A 19,725-nucleotide genomic window follows, 5' to 3' on the forward strand; every position below is an offset into this window, starting at 1 on the left:
CATAATACCGCCATTTTTAAAAGCCAAGTTAAACCCAAGAAGAATTTGAATCATAAATAAACAAGAATAGTGTGTGTGTCCGATGGAATGTGGATCAGGCCAATTTTTCTGTCCGAGCCCAAACATAACAGAAGAGGTCCGAAGATATGAGCACATTTACAACCCCTCCTTAAACACGTATAAGGACGTTCAAATGACCGCGAAATTCATGGGGAGAATATATCCCATTTGCAGGAGACTTCACTTGCACAACAATCGGGGCATATTTGTCAAACGCTGTAAAAGATACTGCTCTGATCTATTCCCATTCCATACTGAATATTCTGTTTAGATCAAAGGTTTGTTTCGACATACCGTGATATTTCAGATGATAGAACAGTTGAAATTAATGCATGAATCGGAGGATTAAAGATGAGATGTGAAGGGTGTCCACAAATCCACATAAATTGCAACATACTACCTTCTCAGAGGCTATTGTCCGACGATAGTTATGTGGTATGCCACTGTGTTGACATACAACTTTAACTGTAATGTGTTTTTGTTTCATTTCGAAACATTTTTTACTGTATAATCAACGATAGCAGGTGCCCGTTTGTAAACATTCCACATTTAATTTGCTTAAAACACACAGCAGTAGGCTACTGTCAAATCAGCTGTCACTTGGCTATTACCTGACCAATACCTTTCAAACTCGGTAATAGTATTCACAACTAATGTGTCCTTCATTCTATCAAATATGATGAAGTTTGGTATTGCACTCGTGAGGCAAGGGTGCAAATATTGGGGTTAGGGAATGTGCTTATGTTATAGCTGTCTTTTTTTTGTGAAATACCATGAAAAAGACCAGCTTTATTTAACAGATGCATGTATTAATCCCTGAATTCACTAGCTCACTAATCATCCTTATAAAAAGTATAAAAAAAAAGACCTGAACATAACACAAAAAAATGTGCACTAAGAAATCAAGGCCAACAATTAAAAATATACAACTACACCACTAACCCACTGTGACGGTCGTGGTGCGAGCGCACAGGAACCGCATACTCCTGCCTCATGTTTGCAACCACTAGTGTACCCAAACAGACATGGTTTGCACACACGCACACACAAACAAACATACAACTGATTATACTAACTTCAACGAAGTTCAAACCATTTATTTAAGTGGACACGGTTGGTGCACCAACTGCGGGTCACTGAAAAGATACTTGGATTACCAACTTGTTGAAGAGTTTGTGCCATCTGCTAGCTGGTCGGTCCGACATAAAGAAGCGTTGCCGGAAACCCAGAACATTTATTTCTGTCCCTACCTCATTCCACTGCTAATTGCCTAGACTGGCAGAGGAGACACTAAAAATGGTCTAGGCCAGGCCACTTGGATAAGGTGGTTTTTAGAAACCTGTGAAACATGATTATTTATTACATAGTTATTTCTTTGTTTTAGGATACGGAGGAAATACTATGTTTATGTCTCAGGGTCTGTCTTGTCATTGTGTATTGTTTGGTTTTTGTGTTTTTTAAATGGTGCTGGCCACCTCCTTTATATGTTCATTGTTCTGTCTGGGGGTAAGTAAAGAGTTGTCTTGTCAGGTATGTGCATGTATGTTGACCTTTTGACAGCTGTTTGTTGTCCTCTATTTAAGGAGAGGCTTAGCAGGTATTTTTAAAAGAGATTTGAACTACTGAATGTTGTCCTCTACTGCATTTAAAGGCATAGCAGGTAACATTTCCACGTTCTCTCATTATGGTGAACTATGCAAAACCCAGCATAGTCATTCTGTGTTAGCAAGTCATTTATGCATACCATGGAAAAACCTGTTAGTAAGTAATCTATGTATACCATGGAAAAACCTTTTAGTAAGTAATCTATGTATACCAGAAAAACCTGTTAGTAAGTAATCTATGCATACCAGAAAAACCTGTTAGTAAGTAATCTATGCATACCATAGAAAAACCTGCGATGTCAGAATGTACTCCTTCTATTGCAGCATACCTTGTGCAATGCATGGATGGTTGAGGGTTTACTAACAAGATAGTTTCCTTTTTTGACAGTATTTTGTTTCATCATTAACACGTTCACAAAAAAATGTATTTCACCTACAGTCTTGTGCTTTACTTCAGAAAGACATGTCGAGGTCAATATAAAGATTTCCATTCAAGAGCAGAACAGACATGAAATGTAGTAAGAAAAACAAAACTAGGGGGAAACCAGTGATGCCACTTTGGTCCATCTTTGTTTTACTTTGCCACAGTTAGAGCATTCGTGCTCTAAGATGCTTGGTAATTGCTTGATTTCAACAATAAATAAACATACTTAAAACTAGTGCAAAGTAAACCACAGTCTTTTGCACTCAACAGGCAGTACAAGTTTTGACACTTTGTTGTTCACTATCAAGAGGGTGGTGGTGGTGGATGTAATCTGTTTCTGTAGCTCATTGTGGCTGAGCTGGGAGTCAAACAGATCTGGAGTGTCCATGATGACCAGGTTGCTGTTGGTGACTACTCCACCGCCGATTTGTGGTTTCAGAGGGACCGGATCAGAGGAGGAGGGCGGACGGGTCCGAAAGACTTCGCTCCCCAGGATGGTGTTCCCACACAAGCTCTTCCCAACCCCACTCTTCCCCAGGAGCAGAAGATACAGATCAGCTGCTTTAGACACTATAGAGTTGATCTGATGCTTTAGACACTATAGAGTTGATCCTATGCTTTAGACACTATAGAGCTGATCTGATGCTTTAGACACTATAGAGTTGATCCTATGCTTTAGACACTATAGAGCTGATCTGATGCTTTAGACACTATAGGGTTGATCCTATGCTTTAGACACTATAGAGCTGGTCTGATGCTTTAGACACTATAGGGTTGATCCTATGCTTTAGACACTATAGAGCTGATCTGATGCTTTAGACACTATAGAGTTGATCCTATGCTTTAGACACTATAGAGCTGATCTGATGCTTTAGACACTATAGAGTTGATCCTATGCTTTTGATGGAACCGCATATTGATGTTTTCCTGGCCTGATTTGTTGTTGCATGGTGGTTCTTGTGTGAGCATATAAATGCTCATATAGGGGACTGATGGAACTGCAAAATAGCTATTCTACTGTTGTTCTTTTTCATTTGTATCTTTAACATATATTGATGTTTCCTGCTCTGATTGGCTGTTGCATGGTGGTTATTGTGTGAGCATATAAATGCTCATATAGGGGACTGATGGAACTGGAAATATTGCTATTCTGTTGTTGTAAGACATTAACTCCTTATGTTGTATCTGCAACTAATTTTGGATGTGTACTCGGTCTGTTTCACTGAAACCTGAACAAGTGGCTTGTGAACCCCCCCCCCCCCCCCCAGATAGGCTCCTTCCTGCTAAGACCCTTTGTGTTCATGGTATCACCCCCTCCCCCCATAGGGGAACCCCTCACCCCACTGTCTCCCCCTTCCTCTCACCTAAAGGGTGTGGTCATCCCCTCTCCTATTGTATTCTACCTGACTGAAATGTATAAATGCCTACACATTCTGCTATCAGGTGGGCCTTGCTCTGAGCACCAAGCTGAGAGGGGGTCTCCACGGAGAAAATAAACTCCAGAAACCTGACTTCAACTCTCCGGTCCCTTCTTTAAACTTAAGCGTGCTTATCGATTCCGTCACTTTAGACACTATAGAGCTGATCCGATGCTTTAGACACTATAGAGCTGATCCGATGCTTTAGACACTATAGAGCTGATCTGATGCTTTAGACACTATAGGGTTGATCCGATGCTTTAGACACTATAGAGCTGATCCGATGCTTTAGACACTATAGAGTTGTTCCTATGCTTTAGACACTATAGGGTTGATCCGATGCTTTAGACACTATAGAGCTGATCCGATGCTTTAGACACTATAGAGTTGAGAGGAGCAGAACACATACAGTAGATGTAAATGCGACAGTAGTCTGTGCAGTCTAGACCATACTAATATTTCCCCTGTTTTATATTTGCTCATATTTGTATGTTAACCGTTAAACAAGGTAATAATTATGATAATAATTTGGCAAATTGTGCAATTTAATGTTAATAATATTTTATCTATTTATTAATTTTTAATACAAATGTTGTTATTTTTAAGAAATTAATTTTAACTTATTCTTGTACAACTTATCTGTTGTAAAGGACAGGATGTTCATTCCTTGTGCTAGTGGTGTGGGGGCGCTATATGCCAAAACCAACCTGCTGCCCTCTCATCTAACCTGAGATCACACCTTGCTGTGGTATGCCACAGTCAGCTCGAGTGTGTGTTTCCAATGTCAAATTGATGTTAGACATAATTGACAAAAATTATAATTTCCTAATGTAAGAAAGTTGTTGCTACAGTAATTTCCTGATTATTAACTGTGGTTTATATATTGATTTTGTCAAATTTCTGCAGCCCTGCGGTTAATACTCGGGTGCAGTCTATCCATGGGAATGCATTTTCATCTGGAAGTCAGTAACTCTGCCAGGTACAATTGGCCTCTCTCCCTCTTTCACATACAAATCCCATTAATGTATCAGTTAAAAACATGGAAATTAAACACATTTTCATTAACACTCCGTCTTCCATAACAATAGAGAAACAGGTGTGTGTATTCCCACCTAACTGTAGCCTATTTAAAGGGATGCTACAGAACTCAAACTTCTGCAAGAGGTGAATAAAACATGCAAGGTCTCACACCAGTTACCTAGCTGTGAACTATACTTGCTATCTTTAGCTTAGGGAAGCATCTACACAGTAAACATGAATAATATGAAGTTAATATGAAACTGCACAGGCACCCAGAGGCTTTCTACCTCTTCCTCTTCCTCTTATAATTTTGAGGAGACTGTAACATCAGCTAGATAACTAGCTGTCTTGTCATGCAAATTAAACCCTGCCATTTAATCAGTTTAAAGTTATTAAAAAGTTTCCTTTAACTAGCCTGGTTATGTGTTGTCAGAGGCAAGGTTGATGATAAAGATTAGATTGTTGTTTGTTTAGAACACAATGCTTATTATAGAGATGTACAGTATAAGAAAATGTGTGTGTTTTTGGAACATTGAAGCATGTGCATCTATTCTAGTAGACCCCAAAAATAAAATCATGAACCACTGATTTGATTAAACCAGAAATGTAAAAAAATTGAATTAATGAAACATAAAAGCGATCAAAACAAAACTTTTAGGCTACACTTTACATTAACTAATTTATGGTCGTCAGTTTACGCAGACACGCAGAGCCCTCTCCGTCGTTGCAAACCCTCTCCGAGCACCTCTCCGTGGCCTGACGTGCACCACCCAAATTGTGTAACTATCTGTTGAATTGACGGAGAGCCCACAGAGACCCCAGGGCTGTGATTGGTCCAACCCATGCTGTTTACCTTGTGGGTAGTATCATGCTAACATTAGATAGCTGGCTCAGACACCTCGCAAATCCCCTCAGATGTATTTTTCAGGTACAATAATGGGTTTTTTAAATTGCACAGTGTCTATTTCTCGGTAACTTTAAAAAAATCTAAGCAAAAAAAAGTCAAACAAAAAACTTTTATCGCTGTTTACCTTGTGGGTAGTAGTATGCTAACATTAGATAGCTGGCTCAGTCACCTCGCAAATCCCCTCAGACGTATTTTTCAGTTACAATAACGGGGTTCTTACATTGCACAATGTCTATTTTTCTTGGTAACTTTTAAAAAATCTAAGCAAAAAAAAAAGTTTGGTCCGCCATCTTTTTTTTTTTAATTGCTTTGCGACACCCACCAACCAATGGAGAACTATAAATGTTCACAAGTCCGTCGAAGCAACTGCGTGACCACGCAGTAACGGAGTCGTAGAAGCATAATGGCACCTTTACCAAATAACAGAGGAATTTATAAAGATAATGTATACACATGCACATAGGCATTCAGAAAAAAACACATACACTCACACACACACAAATAATTTTAATGTAACAAAACCCTGAATGGAATGACCACTACTCCATGTGACTTGTGAATCAAACACACAGATTTATTATAAAAACAAAAATCAAACAAAGTACACAAATCGTTATTCAGTTAATTATAAATGTGCCAAAACATTCTTATGTAGGTCCCATTCACCTAAAGTGTTACCTTTTCAAGTCCCCTTTACACTTTGTGATTACATTACCAAAGAGTGATTATCAATGTTCATCATTAGCCCATAAACCCAACTCCATTACTGCAAGTTATTTTCAGACTTTGGAGCATAATCTCATAGTAATTTAAAAAGTTAAACTGCTAGCGTTTCTTTGCATTGTTGTCATTCGAATGAATGATTTGTGGGAATTCTACCAGACAATTCTTATGATATAGTGCATTTCTGCTGGTTGTGTTGTAAGCTCTTAGCCATGGCTTTAGCCTCAGCTTTCTCCGCTCGTCTGCGAATACCAGCTCGACTTCTAGCGAGCTCAGTGAAGACTTCGCTATCTATTTCATTGATTTTCTTCTCATGGTTCTTCTCCAGGTTGGCTCGTAACTCTTCAAGTCTCTTAATGTCTTCATCCCTCTCCTTGACAGCTTCGCCACGAAGGTTCCTGAGCTTCTTCTCCAGAGTCAACTTGATCTTGGATATTTCACTTACTAAAGTTGAGACCTCTTCATTTGTATTTGCTTGCTCCAGTTCTTCCAGTTTTTGCTGTAAGAGTCTCATCTCTCTTGCTCGAATCCTCTCTTCTGTCTCCTCAAACATGGCAGTGGTGTAGAAGCTTCCTCCATTTTGCTGAATCATTCTATCAATCTTCTCCAGGAGAGATCTGACCTGTTGCGCCTGTGTGTCTTTGTCCTTATTGCAGAAGACATGGTACCGACCGCTACAGTCTTTAATCAGTTCCTGCAAGGCGGGTGGGCTTTTTTCAATGTACTTCTCAATGGCAATGCCTTCTTCCCTCAGCTCCTCACCTCTAGTGAAGCCGACCATTGTGTAAGCTTTGGAGTACTCGCCAAAGATCTCCTGGATCATCTTCACCGTCTCTCTCTCCTCTTGAGTGAAGCGCCCCACAGAGAGTAGCAACAGGAACACATGAGGCCCTGGTGAGGACATGGTGATGCATTTCCCAATCTCCTCTCTGATCTTCTCATGGGAGACAGTCGTGTCAAACAGACCTGGGGTGTCAATGACCTGCACCTGTCTGGAACCAATTACTGCAGTCTTTCTCTTACATTTGGTTGTAACAGACATCATTAAAGCAGATGATTTAAATTCTTTCTTTCCCAGGATAGTGTTTCCAGTGGCACTCTTTCCAACTCCAGTCTTCCCAATCAGGACAAGCCTTACGCAGTCAACTAGAAGGAAAGGAAAATGGTAAATTATGGTTATTTATTTATTTATTTTTAAATGTATCCTTAGAACAACAAGGATTAAGGACTTAAACAGGTCTTGAACTTGTCATACAGTACCTGTCTGTTTTTGTTCTCTTTTAAGCCCTACAGTGAGAGATGTAAGAAAAGATTTACACAATTCACCATTGCAACACATAACTCATATGAGAAGAATTAAAAACCTCCCCAAAATGTTCAAATACTTACATTTGTTGAGTTTTGTTGCAAACCGAAGAGGTGTCTCTGCTGTCTCTGGCTCCTGTTTCTCCTCAGATTCTTGTCTCTGCTCTGTGTGTTCAGCCATTTCATACACAAACTTTGTTCGAGGTTTTGCCCTAACGTCTGGTGCAGTGTTGAGTGCCTGGCTGAGATAGAAACCCTACATTCTCTTAGTAGTAGTAGTAGTACCAGGATGTACAATAAGTGTATACTCTCAGTAACATTAGTTAATACAGTGGTTCCAACCAAGAATCAAAGCCTACCGTGAGATAATGTTGTTCTCGCTTCAGGTCTCACTTCTTCTTCTTCCTATTGTTATTATTATTATTATTATTAGTGGTAGTAATAGCAGCAGTGGTAATTATAGAGAAAGTTATAATACCAATTACATAACTTTTTATCGCAGCAGTGGCATTACAATAGAAGTTGTGGATTGCGCACAAACTATAACTAGGATGTACAATAAGTGTATACTCTCAGTAACATTAGTGTTGTAAGTTATTAAAGCGGTTCCAACCAAGAATCAAAGCCTACCGTGAGATGAGGATGTCTTCTCTTCTGGTCTCACTTTTGCACAAACTACTAGTGTCACTCTTCTTTCGTTCTTATATGATCTTCGGTCGAATGACTGTGGTAAAATTTGATGAATTTGATTGAGTGTGCTGTTGAAAGAAAGTGAAAAGTGAAAGAATTTTGACAAAGTCCTCAGGTGACCGCTGATCACACAACATGTACATATTTAACATCCAGTGTAGTGTGAGGTATTTTCGGGATAAGAATCTGCAGACAAAGTGATACCACAAACCCAACCTTCCTGTACAAATGTTTGTGTCACAACATGAACATGAATGTTGAAATAAACGAAACAAACACACATATTCATTGCCTTTGTGTCTTATCCTGTATAGTGACGTTAGATGTCTAGACATAAACAAAGGACTCTTAGGGCTACAAATGAGATATTAGCAGTCCAATACATTTTGCATTTTTGGTTTAATTGAAGTTCACGATAATGAAGACAATGATGAAGGGACAATTAAACAATTCAGCTCAACAGTGATGATGGTGTTTTTACACCATCTCCCCAGGCATGTACCTGTCCATGGATAGGAGGTATGAACTTGAGTGTAAGCCAGAGTCTATCTGTACCGTGTACGTGCGTGAGAAAGAGATACAGATAGAACATACGGGGCCATCACTGGGACTATCAAAAGAATGTGTTGTTTGTGTGCTCCACTGATAACCATAGAATGTGTGGTATTCATCAGGTATGCAGGTGCATGATGGTCAGATGATGTACATCTATGAGACGCCAAAAAAATCCATTGTTGACATGGCATCAAGTTAGATAGTAGAGAGCCAAAAGAGGAGGAGGGGAACAAGAGTTTCCAGTTTCTTGTCCCCTGACCTGACCCTTGGGGAGATCCATCTGGGGGACAGGTTTCATTTCTTGTTGAAGACATAAATTAATTTGTATTATGATTTGCTAAGTGGTGCTCTACTTTCATGTTTTTAGTGATGTATTTAAACTGCATCTCAATGCAGTTTTGTTACAAAACAAGAAAAGGCCTGAAGAAGTTGGAAATATCAGAATCAATGGGTCAGAGCGTATAATGATGTACAATATTTAATAATCCAATGCATTTTATATTCATTTTGAACTGTTGCTTTTATTTGGATTCAGGCAAAAATGTAAGACTTCTGGTTGTATATTCTGTTAGAGGAAATGACCTGAGGGAGGTGTGAAAGTGTTGTCACCTCTCCCTCCTTGCCTTCATGACAACAGGCCTCTGAGATAGTTGCTCACAGCTGGATCTCTTAACCCATTTCCCCTGTGTAGCAAATGGTCCTGAGCCTTCCCGTCTCCAATATAATAATCTGATACATATTCATGAAGGGATGGGACTATAGGGTGACACCCACTTATACTCAGAGGACATAAGAACTGAAATGTTACAATGGCTGATTAGAAGATTTTTAGGTGAAGCTTTTTGAGTGAAACCTCTGTCTCTCTCCCTTGATGCGCATCACTGAACAAGATTAAACCTGTTTCTTGACTGATCATATCATATCATATCCCAACAAATCTTTGGTATAAAAATTACCATCAGGCCATATGTAGTTTTTTTTATATCTTGCACTTTTGTTGAGTCTGAATGTGTCCTCCTGATGCCAAAATGTTTATTCTTACAAACTAAATGAAATAGAGAACAGCAGTAGTGTTTTGTCTCCTGTGTACCATGGCATACACTGAATCACTATAGAAACCAAACCGTCACGTTGAACCCTGAACTGTATCAAACCCTCAGATTTGTGAACCTTTACACCCTTATTACATAACATGGCTATATCACAGTGGTAGTCAAAAAACTGTTTGTGTTAAACATGCAACCGCTACACAAATCTCCTAGATAAACCTTCAACAACAAGGTAAACAGAGCAAGTAAAATTGGTGATTTTCTTCCCTGAAAATCGCATAATTTTCATTTATTCTTTTGCATTATATACTTGTAACGTTGGGGAAAGTTTAGATTATGAATTACTGATGATGTCTTTTAGACGTTCTGTTGCAACATCTTCATAAGTATGATTGTTGCAAATCAGAGGTCAGTTTGTCAACCCTTCATATTGTACATAGGCACATATGAATGTGAGAAACACTAAATTATCTAATCACCTCTGTGCCTACATGATTTCTTCACCCCCCTCTCTCCCAATGTATTTTTCTTTAAAGCAAATATTATGTTTTTTTGCAATATCTTGATCATGTAATAACATCCCAGATTGGTTATTGTGTATAAACTCTGATGCAAAATGACGACAAGTCGTAGTGAGCATTTACTGTGACTTCCAACATCATCTTACATGACAGAGTGAAAACTGCAACAAAGGAATAAAGTTTGACTGTTTTAGCATACATTTCGTAATGGAATATACCTGTAAATATATGTAAATAAAACGTTGTAACTATGTGTATCCTTTCCTTTTTAAACAGTATTTTAACATTAACTTATTAACATAATGAACTACTACTACTGGTTTTATCGCTTTGTCTAGCTCATCGGTTCCCAAACTGGGGTACGCGTACCCCCAGGGCTACGCGAAGTGGTTCAGGGGGTACGCGGGGAGAAAATGTCCGCGATAACAGAAAACGGACGGAATTTGCAGAATGTACCGTTTGAAACAGAATTGCAACTTTCAGACGGAAACATCCTTTTGTGCATCAAAATCATCCAAATTCCCCTGTATTTTGTCCTGCAAGGCTGTATTTCTTTCTTATAAACACAACAACGATCGCAACAATGAACAAGCATTATTAGAAAACAAAACCACTGAGAAAATGTCACGTCTGTGCTGAACTCCGCTCCGGTCACGCCCCCCTATTCAACACAGACCTCCGTAGCCTGTCAAATGAATTCGCTCATCTTCCCAATCGCCTGCAAATAATGTTTTTTTTAGTCTTCTGTTCTGTTGATGGCTGGCAAACAACAACCTTAGAAGTTTTGGGTCACTTGTGGCACATATTATTCACTCATTTTAAGCCGCAGCTGGAGATTAAATGTCTGAAGGGGTACGGGACTGTAAAACGTTTGGGAACCACTGGTCTAGCTCAAGTAGTGCCATTGTTGTAACTACATTTCAAACAAATGTTCTGTGATTGGCATAAGATGTCGAGAGGACCTGGACCTTTTTGTCTTAAAAGACACCACATCCAGGCCTGTGTAACATGTGCAATGGGAAGACATACCCAATCCGTGTCAGTTTTCAGCCAGAGGGAAGACAACCAGCTTTCGCAAATCGCCACCCTACCCTGTGGTGACATTTGAGTAGTCATTCAACCTTGGTTACATATGTACTCACTCTTACTGCTGGAAGACAAGTAGACATCTAACGGGCCGATACCATGACTAGTTGGAGATGACTTTATGGTCTCTTTCCAGGTAGGCGAAACAAATAGTGTTCATCAGGCATTCATTTCGCAATTGTTCAAGTTCAAATATTTTAAATATGCTTTGTAAGTCACTTTGGATAAAACTCCCTGCTAAATATATATATATATATATTAACCTTCACATTTAAATAACCTTAAATGTAATATTATGACAATGGATATTTGTGTCTGTTAACCCACAAAGCACACATCTCAACAGCAGGGGCGGCTCGTCCATAAGGGCGATTGGGGCGACGCACTGCCTAGGGAAAAAAAAAAAAAAAAAAAAAACCTCCTTATATTAACGCAATATTCTTGTAAGTCGCGTAAATGACATGTAAATTTAAATGTAATAATTTTTTTTCTGTCGGATTCTACCACTAGACCGTCTGATCTGCCTCTGTATGTCATTGTCGAATCAGGTAACAGTCGTTCAGTCAGCCTAAAGTCGTGCTTCAAATGGCCCCACCCCTTCTGGGGCGATTTGGGGCGAAATGAAAATCGCCCCAGACCTCTCCCATTGACTCCCATGTTAAATCCATTTTTTTCACAAAACAGAGCTCTCAATGCATTCCCTATGGCTTCCGGGAGGGCTCGCCCCTCCTGGTCTTGTCATAAGTAGTGGACGTAAAAGCCTATACGAACGTTATACAGCTTCGACGGAGGCATATTCTGTCAAGATGGCTGCCCTGTCCAGTGCAAGAACTCGATTCGCTCTTTGACAGAAACTCCTTTTTAGTCGGCGTACTAATGAAGATAAATTGACAACAAAACAATTAGGACTTCCTAGACCAAATGTATCCATTCAACAGGTTTCTACAAAGGGAGGGAAATCCTACATCCAAGAATTGGAACGAAAGAAAATCGCGGTCGTGAAGTGGCTAATGCGGTCTGTATTTCATATACCACTGTCACTTTTCATAGGTTTTACAGTGTGTTTCACAGTTCGCTTCTTGCACTAACACTGAATAATTTTTTATGTGATGACTTATTTTGCTTTTGTAAGCCAATACTTTCAAGATCAGTCAATAAATATTGTTGGTTTTGACTTATGTTACCCCTTCTTTATGATGTTACTGGACATATCATGTGTCCTGTTAAGCTATGTTACATCATACAACATTTGAGACACGTGGATAATGAAAAAGTGGGATAATTTAATGTGGAGCCACATCATGTTTGCTTATGAAGGCTCCTGGATGCAACTTTCTTCCATAGCTTTCCACCTGTAACTTGCTACTCTAGCTATGTAGCAAGAGGGGACATATTAATGTTGTGTGCATGCCAATAGTGGACAAAAAGGTAGTGCTGTATGAGTTAATCAGCTAACTTAATGTACCTACTGAATGGGTCGCCTTAATCATTATTAAAAAAAATTGCCCCCCCTGAGAATTTTTTCAGGAGCCGCCACTGCTCAACAGTGATATTGAATGACAACTACTCCATGTTACTTGTGAATCAAACACAAAGATTTATTATAAAAACGAAAATCAAAAAAAGTACACAAATCCTTATTCAGTGTTTATAAATGTGCCATAACATCCGTATGTAGCTTCAATTCACCTAGTGTTACCTTTTCAAGTCCCCTTTACAGCTTTTGATTACATTTCCAAAGAGTGATTATCAATATTTATCATTAGATAGATAGATAGATAGATAGATAGATAGATAGATAGATGGATACTTTATTAATCCAGAGGGAAATTTAGGTCATCCAGTAGCTTCTACACTTAACTCACAAACATACATACATAAATCACAGTAAAAAACAATACACATAGGGAGAACATGTTCACAGGGAGTGGGGTGTATACAGATACAGGATAGATCTGGCCCTATATTACAGTGTGCATTGATTGTGACAGTGTTGATGACCACGAGGAAGTAGTGCAAAGAATGCAGAGAGAGAGTGCATTAGCTCATAAACCCAACTCCATCACTACAAGTTATTTTCAGACTATTTTGATTTTCTTTGGAGCATAATCTCATAGTCATTTTAAAAGTTAAACTGCTACTGTTTCTTTACATTGTTGTCATTCGAATGAATGATTTGTGGGGATTCTACCAGACAATTCTTAAGATATCGTGCATTTCTGCTGGTTGTATTCTCTCATAGCCATGGCTTTAGCCTCAGCTTTCTCTGCTCGTCTGCGAATACCAGCTCGACATCTAGCGAGCTCAGTGAAGACTTCGCTATCTATTTCCTTGATTTTCTTCTCATGGTTCTTCTCCAGGTCAACTCGTAACTTTTCAAGTCTCTTCATGTCTTCATCCCTCTCCTTGACAGTTTCGCCACGCAGGTTCCTCAGCTTCTTCTCCAGAGCCAATTTGATCTTGGATATTTCACTTACTAAAAATGAGACATCTTCATTTTTGTTTGCTTGCTCCAGTTCTTCCAGTTTTTGCTGTAAGAGTCTCATCTCTCTTGCTCTAATCCTCTCTTCAGTCTCTTCAAACATGGCAGTGGTGTAGAAGCTTCCTCCATTTTGCCGAATCATTCTATCAATCTTCTCCAGGAGAGATCTGACCTGTTGTGTGTCTTTGTCCCTATTGCAGAAAACATGGTACCGACCGCTACAGTCTTCAATCAGTTCCTGCAAGGCAGGTGGGCTCCTTTCAATGTGCTTCTTAATGTCAATGCCATCTTCCATCAGATCATCACCTCTAGTGAAGCCGACAATTGTGTAGGCTTTGGAATACCGGCCAAAGATATCCTGGATCATCTTCACCGTTTCTCTCTCCTCTTGGGTGAAGCGTCCCACAGAGAGCATCAACAGGAACACATGAGGCCCTGGTGAGGACATGGTGATGCATTTCCCAATCTCCTCTCTGATCTTCTCATTGGAGACAGTCGTGTCAAACAGACCTGGGGTGTCAATGACCTGCACCATTTTTGAACCAACTACTGCACACTTTCTTTTACAATGTGCTGTAACAGACATCATTGAAACACATGCTTTGAATTCTTTCTTTCCAAGAATGGTGTTTCCTGTGGCGCTCTTTCCAACTCCAGTCTTCCCAATCAGGACCAGTCTCACACAGTCCACTAGGATATAGGAAAATGCGTAATAATTTTTTTGTTTTGGATTTTACATTCTTCATTCTTAGAACAACAGGGGTTAGGGAGTTAAACAGGACTTGATCTTGTGATACAGTACCTTTTTGAGTTTTTTCTCTTTCAAGCCCTGCAGAGAGAGAGAGAGAGAGAGAGATGCAAGAAAATATTTACACAATTCACCACTGCAACACGCCATACATAGTTCAAGTAAGCTTCCCTAACTCATATGAGAAGAATTCAAAACTTCACCAAAATGTTTAAATCCTTACATGTGTTGAGTTGTGCTGTAAATCGATGAGGTGTCTTCACTGTCTTCACTGTCTCTGGCTCCTGTCTCTCCTCAGATTGTTGCCTCTGCCCTCTGTGTTCAGCCATCTCATACACACACTTTGTTTTGCCCTAACAGCTGGTGCAGTGTTGAGAGTCTGGCTGAGATAGAAACCGTAATTTCTCTTAGTAGTAGCAGAAGTAATTATTTCTTCCTTTTTCTCTAGCAGTCTTTCTATTTTTCAAATACCAGTTAATAAGCTTCTCATTTTATAAATCCATATTTTCTGTATTTATTCTGTCACTGATTTATTTTCATTTCACATGTGCAAAAACGAGTCTTGAGTAGACTCACAAACTGATTGTAATTATTTTGTCTCTTGTTGTCACAGTCAATGTTGACGATCACGTTAAGATTCATGAGGATACTTTTTACACAAGTCTTAATTCTGCTCAGACAATCAACCATAATATGGTGGCATGGCAAATGTAACAACAGTTTAAAGTCCTGACACCTTATGTTGATAATGCTCAGCATCAGAGAGATGGGTCAAATAAAACAATACAACAACAAAAACTAAATAAGTTGGGGAAAAACACACTAGACTAAACTTCACGGACACCTAACTATGGCATGAGCCCAGGGATGCCAAAACACACGGAAATGCATGCACCTAGACACACACACACACACACACACACACACACACACACACACACACACACACACACACACACACACACACACACACACACACACACACACCGTTTACAAGTTTCTACGAGTATTTCTAGATGTATCTTACTGTTTTGTAATGTTGATGGCTTTTCGTCCCTTCAGAAATGTTTATCCTCTGTAACACAAAAGGCAAAAGCCAGTTTACATTTATTACAGTTTAGTTTACATGGCTGTAAATACATAAGAATATACAGTCAATGACTTACTGACGATCTGGATAGCCAGTTTTCTTTTGACATTAAATCCTACATTCCAATGACATTCCAATGTGTATACAGCTGTAGTATGTAGTGTGCATAACTTCTTTGGCTTCTTCTTCTTGTTAATACTACTACTACTACTACTACTACTACTACTACTACTGCTACTACTACAACTACTACTACTACTACTATCACTACTAATAATACTACTACTACTACTACTACTACTTCTACTACTACTACTACTACTACTATAACAATAATACGTAGGCTTGTTGTTATTGTTATTATTGATATTATTGTTATCATTATTATTAGTAGTAGTAGAAATAGCAGCAGTGGTAATTATAGAGAAAATTATAATACCAATTACATTATTTTGTATCGCAGCAGTGGCATTACAATAGAAGTTGTGGATTATGCACAAAATATTACCAGGATGTACCGTAAGTGTATACTTTCAGTAATATTAGTGTTCTAAGTTAATAAAGCGGTTCCAACCAAGAATCAAATCCTACCGTGAGATGATGATGTCTTCTCTTCTGGTCTCACTTCTGCACAAACCACTAGTGTCACGCTTCTTTCGTTCTTATATGCTCTTCAGTCATTTAGCAGTACACTAACGACTGTGGTAATTTGATCAATTTGATTGAGTCAGATGTGAAAAAAAGCGAAAAGTGAAAGTATGTTGACAAAGTCCTTCGGTGACCTTTGATCACACAAGATGTACATATTTAACATGCAGTGTAGTGTGAGGTATTTTCAGGATAAAATCTGCAGACAAAGTGATACCACAAACCTAACCTTCCTGTACAAATAGCTCTATTTAAATAGCAATATTTAAATCTGTGGCACAACGTGAACATGAATGGTGAAATAAAATAATAAAATATTTAAGCAATAAATAGATCAACCAAATACATACAAAACAACATGTACTTCTCTGCTTCTAGATGTACTAGAATGTAGATGTACTGCATGGAACACGGAACTGATGCTGCTTCTGTGAGCAAGCTGTCTATCTGTTTGTGCACTGGCACATGTCATCACGAGTGTCTAAGATAACGCTGGCATGGATCTGTGGTCTGACTGTGGCAGGAAAGGGCCAGAGGTGTTCCACAGTCTGAGATTGTTACCAGGGTGGCCTGGACCACGCTTAGAAATGAAGTGTCATCATTCCTCATCTGCCAGGTTGTACTGGGGACCCTGTAGCCCAAGACCTTGAGATTAATATACCCTGATGTGTAACAAATAACCCTGAGATTAATTCACCATGATGTGTAACAAATAACCCTGAGATTTATATACCCTGATGTGTAACAAATAACACTGAGATTAATTCACCCTGATGTGTAACAAATAACACTGAGATTAATTTACCCTGATGTGTAACAAATAACCCTGAGATTAATATACCCTGATGTGTAAATAACCCTGAGATTAATTCACCCTGATGTGTAACAAATAACCCTGAGATTAATATATCCTGATGTGTAAATAACCCTAAGATTAATATACTCTGATGTGTAACAAATAACACTGAGATTAATTTACCCTGATGTGTAACAAATAACCCTCAGCAGAATGAAGACAATGATGGAGGGACAATTAAACACCATCTCCCCAGGCATGTACCTGTCCATGGATAGGAGGTATGAGCTTGAGTGTAAGCCAGAGTCTATCTGTACCGTGTACGTGCGTGAGAAAGAGATACAGTTAGAACATACGGGGCCATCACTGGGACTATCAAAAGAATGTGTTGTTTGTGTGCTCCACTGATAACCATAGAAGGTGTGGTATTCATCAGGTATGCAGGTGCATGATGGTCAGATGATGTGTGTCTATGACACGACAAAAAAATCCATTGTTGACATCGCATCAAGTTAGATAATAGAGAGCCAAAAGAAGAGGAGGGGAACAAGAGTTTCCAGTTTCTTGTCCCCTGACCTGACCCTTGGGGAGATCCATCTGAGGGACAGGTTTAATTTCATGTTGAAGACATCATGTGTATTATGATTTACTAAATGGTGCTCTACTTTCATGTTTCTAGTGATATATTCAAACTGCATCTCAATCTCAATGCAGTTTTGTTACAAAACAAGACAAGGCCACATGTAACTTTCTTTTGTTTAGTTTGAATGTGTCCTCCTGATGATGCCAAAATGTTAATTTCGGAAGGTTCAGCTTACTAATTAAGGTTTAGCTTAATAATTACTGATGATGCCTTACAGACGTTCAGATACACATTGACCTGCTGTGGTGTATATTCTGTGTTACCTGACATCAGAAAAGTTTGACCAGGCATTTGTACCTCAGCTTAAATGTATATATAAATAGAACATATATCGCCAAAATAGCCAAAAACATTTCATGGTGTGCCTCAAATTGACTAAATATGATTCTGAGGTAAGTGTTACACCAAAGAAAAACAATAACACTGGTACTTTGTGAAACAGTCACAAGAGATGATGAGCCTATCTGCTCTTACAGTCTGCTGACACTGAAAGGCGGAATGCACTAAAGAATCAACAAAATGGATATCCAAATTCTGGCCAGAGGGCCAAATGGAGGCCTTCTCTCTGATCTCACAGCATCTCTTACAGTCTGCTGACACTCTACTGATATTCAGCTCTGGAATGGCAGACCAATTTGACTCTGTTTGAGTATATCAATATGAGTGAGTGTATACACCCTGTTCTGTAAAGGAGATTCTATAGACAGGTCTGGGAGGTCAGGTAGCATGACAGAAGGCCCATTTCTGGATTCATATCCGTGTTGACTTGTACCTGCGTTGTGTTTGAAACGCCTGAAGTCTGTTTGACGGGGGGATTTTGTTGATAAAACAGTATAACAATTGCAAGATGTCACAAGCTCATTATTTAAGGTCTGTCATGATAGCATAATGAAATGCTCAAACATCCCTCAAATGATGAACTTGAGTCTCAACCCCCGAGATCCCAAGTTTGACAGGGGCATCTATCTAATTAACACATGTGCAATTGTTGTCCTCTTCTCAAGTGTTTTTTATAGAAAAAAAAATTGTTATTATGATACAATATGATATGATCAGTTAAAACTTTGAGATGTAGTTTTGGAGAAATCCATAAAAGCCCAACACATTATATACTTTTACTTTTACAAAGTGTAATGTATATATGTGTGAAGTATGATTGTTTCTAATCAGAGGTCAGTTTGTCAACCCTTCATATTGTACATAGGCACATATGAATGTGAGAAACACTAAATGACCTTATCACCTCTGTGCCTACATGATTTTTTCACCCACCTCTCTCCCAATGTATGTTTCCTCAAAGCAAATATTGTGTTTTTTTGCAATATCTTGATCATGTAATAACATCCCAGGTGGGTTACAGTCCCAGGTGGACTGTTGAAGCTTGCTGTGGTTCTGAGGGGAGATTGGATAACTGGACTGTGGGGTACTCATTATGTTTGCAGGTGCATGATTGCCTGATCATCTACAGACCATTTTGTCTTTTACCACCTCAGGGTCAACTCTGGAGACATTTGATAAAATTGATTGAGTCAGCTGTTGCTGTTTAGAACCTGAAAGACTGAAAGAATTTCTTGATAGTGTTTATGGTTTCCAAGATTGTTGAAAACGTACATATTTTCCGTGCTCCATTAGGGATTGTTTCCAGTAGTTGCATCCTAATGGGCGTAGACTTTGGGTTCATTCTGAAACCATTGGACCAGATTTTAACCAATCAGAATTGACCACTATGGGATTGCTACACTTCCCACTAACGTTGCAAAGTGATATATTAGGCTTTTCCCAAAACTCTGTCGGCAGTAAGGCAACGTCTTTAATAAATATATATAATAACCTTCACATTTAACTAACATTAAATGTAATATTATGACAATGGATATTTGTGTCTGTCAACCCACAAAGCACACATCTCACCAGTGATATTGAATGACAACTACTCCATGTGACTTGTGAATCAAA

At 38.9% G+C, this 19,725-nt stretch overlaps 2 protein-coding genes across 2 annotated transcripts; both read right to left on the minus strand.

Annotated features, from left to right (window-relative positions):
- Nucleotides 1-6,322: 6,322 nt before the first annotated feature.
- LOC116221216 (GTPase IMAP family member 7-like) lies at nt 6,323-9,004 on the minus strand. The gene is made up of 3 exons (XM_031571216.1): nt 8,971-9,004; nt 7,417-7,443; nt 6,323-7,302 (listed from the first exon to the last, which is right to left on the minus strand). Exons 1-3 carry the CDS (start codon nt 9,002-9,004, stop codon nt 6,323-6,325), a joined length of 1,041 nt encoding a protein of 346 aa, XP_031427076.1.
- A 4,559-nt stretch (nt 9,005-13,563) lies between these two features.
- LOC105901080 (GTPase IMAP family member 9-like) lies at nt 13,564-14,921 on the minus strand. Its single transcript, XM_012828475.2, has 2 exons — nt 14,816-14,921; nt 13,564-14,534 (listed from the first exon to the last, which is right to left on the minus strand). Exons 1-2 carry the CDS (start codon nt 14,919-14,921, stop codon nt 13,564-13,566), a joined length of 1,077 nt encoding a protein of 358 aa, XP_012683929.2.
- Nucleotides 14,922-19,725: the final 4,804 nt, after the last annotated feature.

This window comes from Clupea harengus, chromosome 7, assembly GCF_900700415.2.
Source record: "Clupea harengus chromosome 7, Ch_v2.0.2, whole genome shotgun sequence".
Lineage (NCBI taxonomy): Eukaryota > Metazoa > Chordata > Actinopteri > Clupeiformes > Clupeidae > Clupea > Clupea harengus.

What these genes read in the sequence shown, in the direction of transcription:
- LOC116221216 (XM_031571216.1), bottom strand. Translation starts at nt 9,004, where the DNA reads ATGAAACCTGTCCCCCAGATGGATCTCCCCAAGG. An exon ending in CCAGATGGATCTCCCCAAGG is followed by an intron (nt 7,444 to 8,970) that starts GTCAGGTCAGGG and finishes CTCTCACTGTAG; the next exon opens with GGCTTAAAAGAGAACAAAAA. An exon ending in AAGAGAACAAAAACAGACAG is followed by an intron (nt 7,303 to 7,416) that starts GTACTGTATGAC and finishes CTTTCCTTCTAG; the next exon opens with TTGACTGCGTAAGGCTTGTC.
- LOC105901080 (XM_012828475.2), bottom strand. Translation starts at nt 14,921, where the DNA reads ATGGCTGAACACAGAGGGCAGAGGCAACAATCTGAGGAGAGACAGGAG. An exon ending in TACAGCACAACTCAACACAT is followed by an intron (nt 14,535 to 14,815) that starts GTAAGGATTTAA and finishes CCTATATCCTAG; the next exon opens with TGGACTGTGTGAGACTGGTC.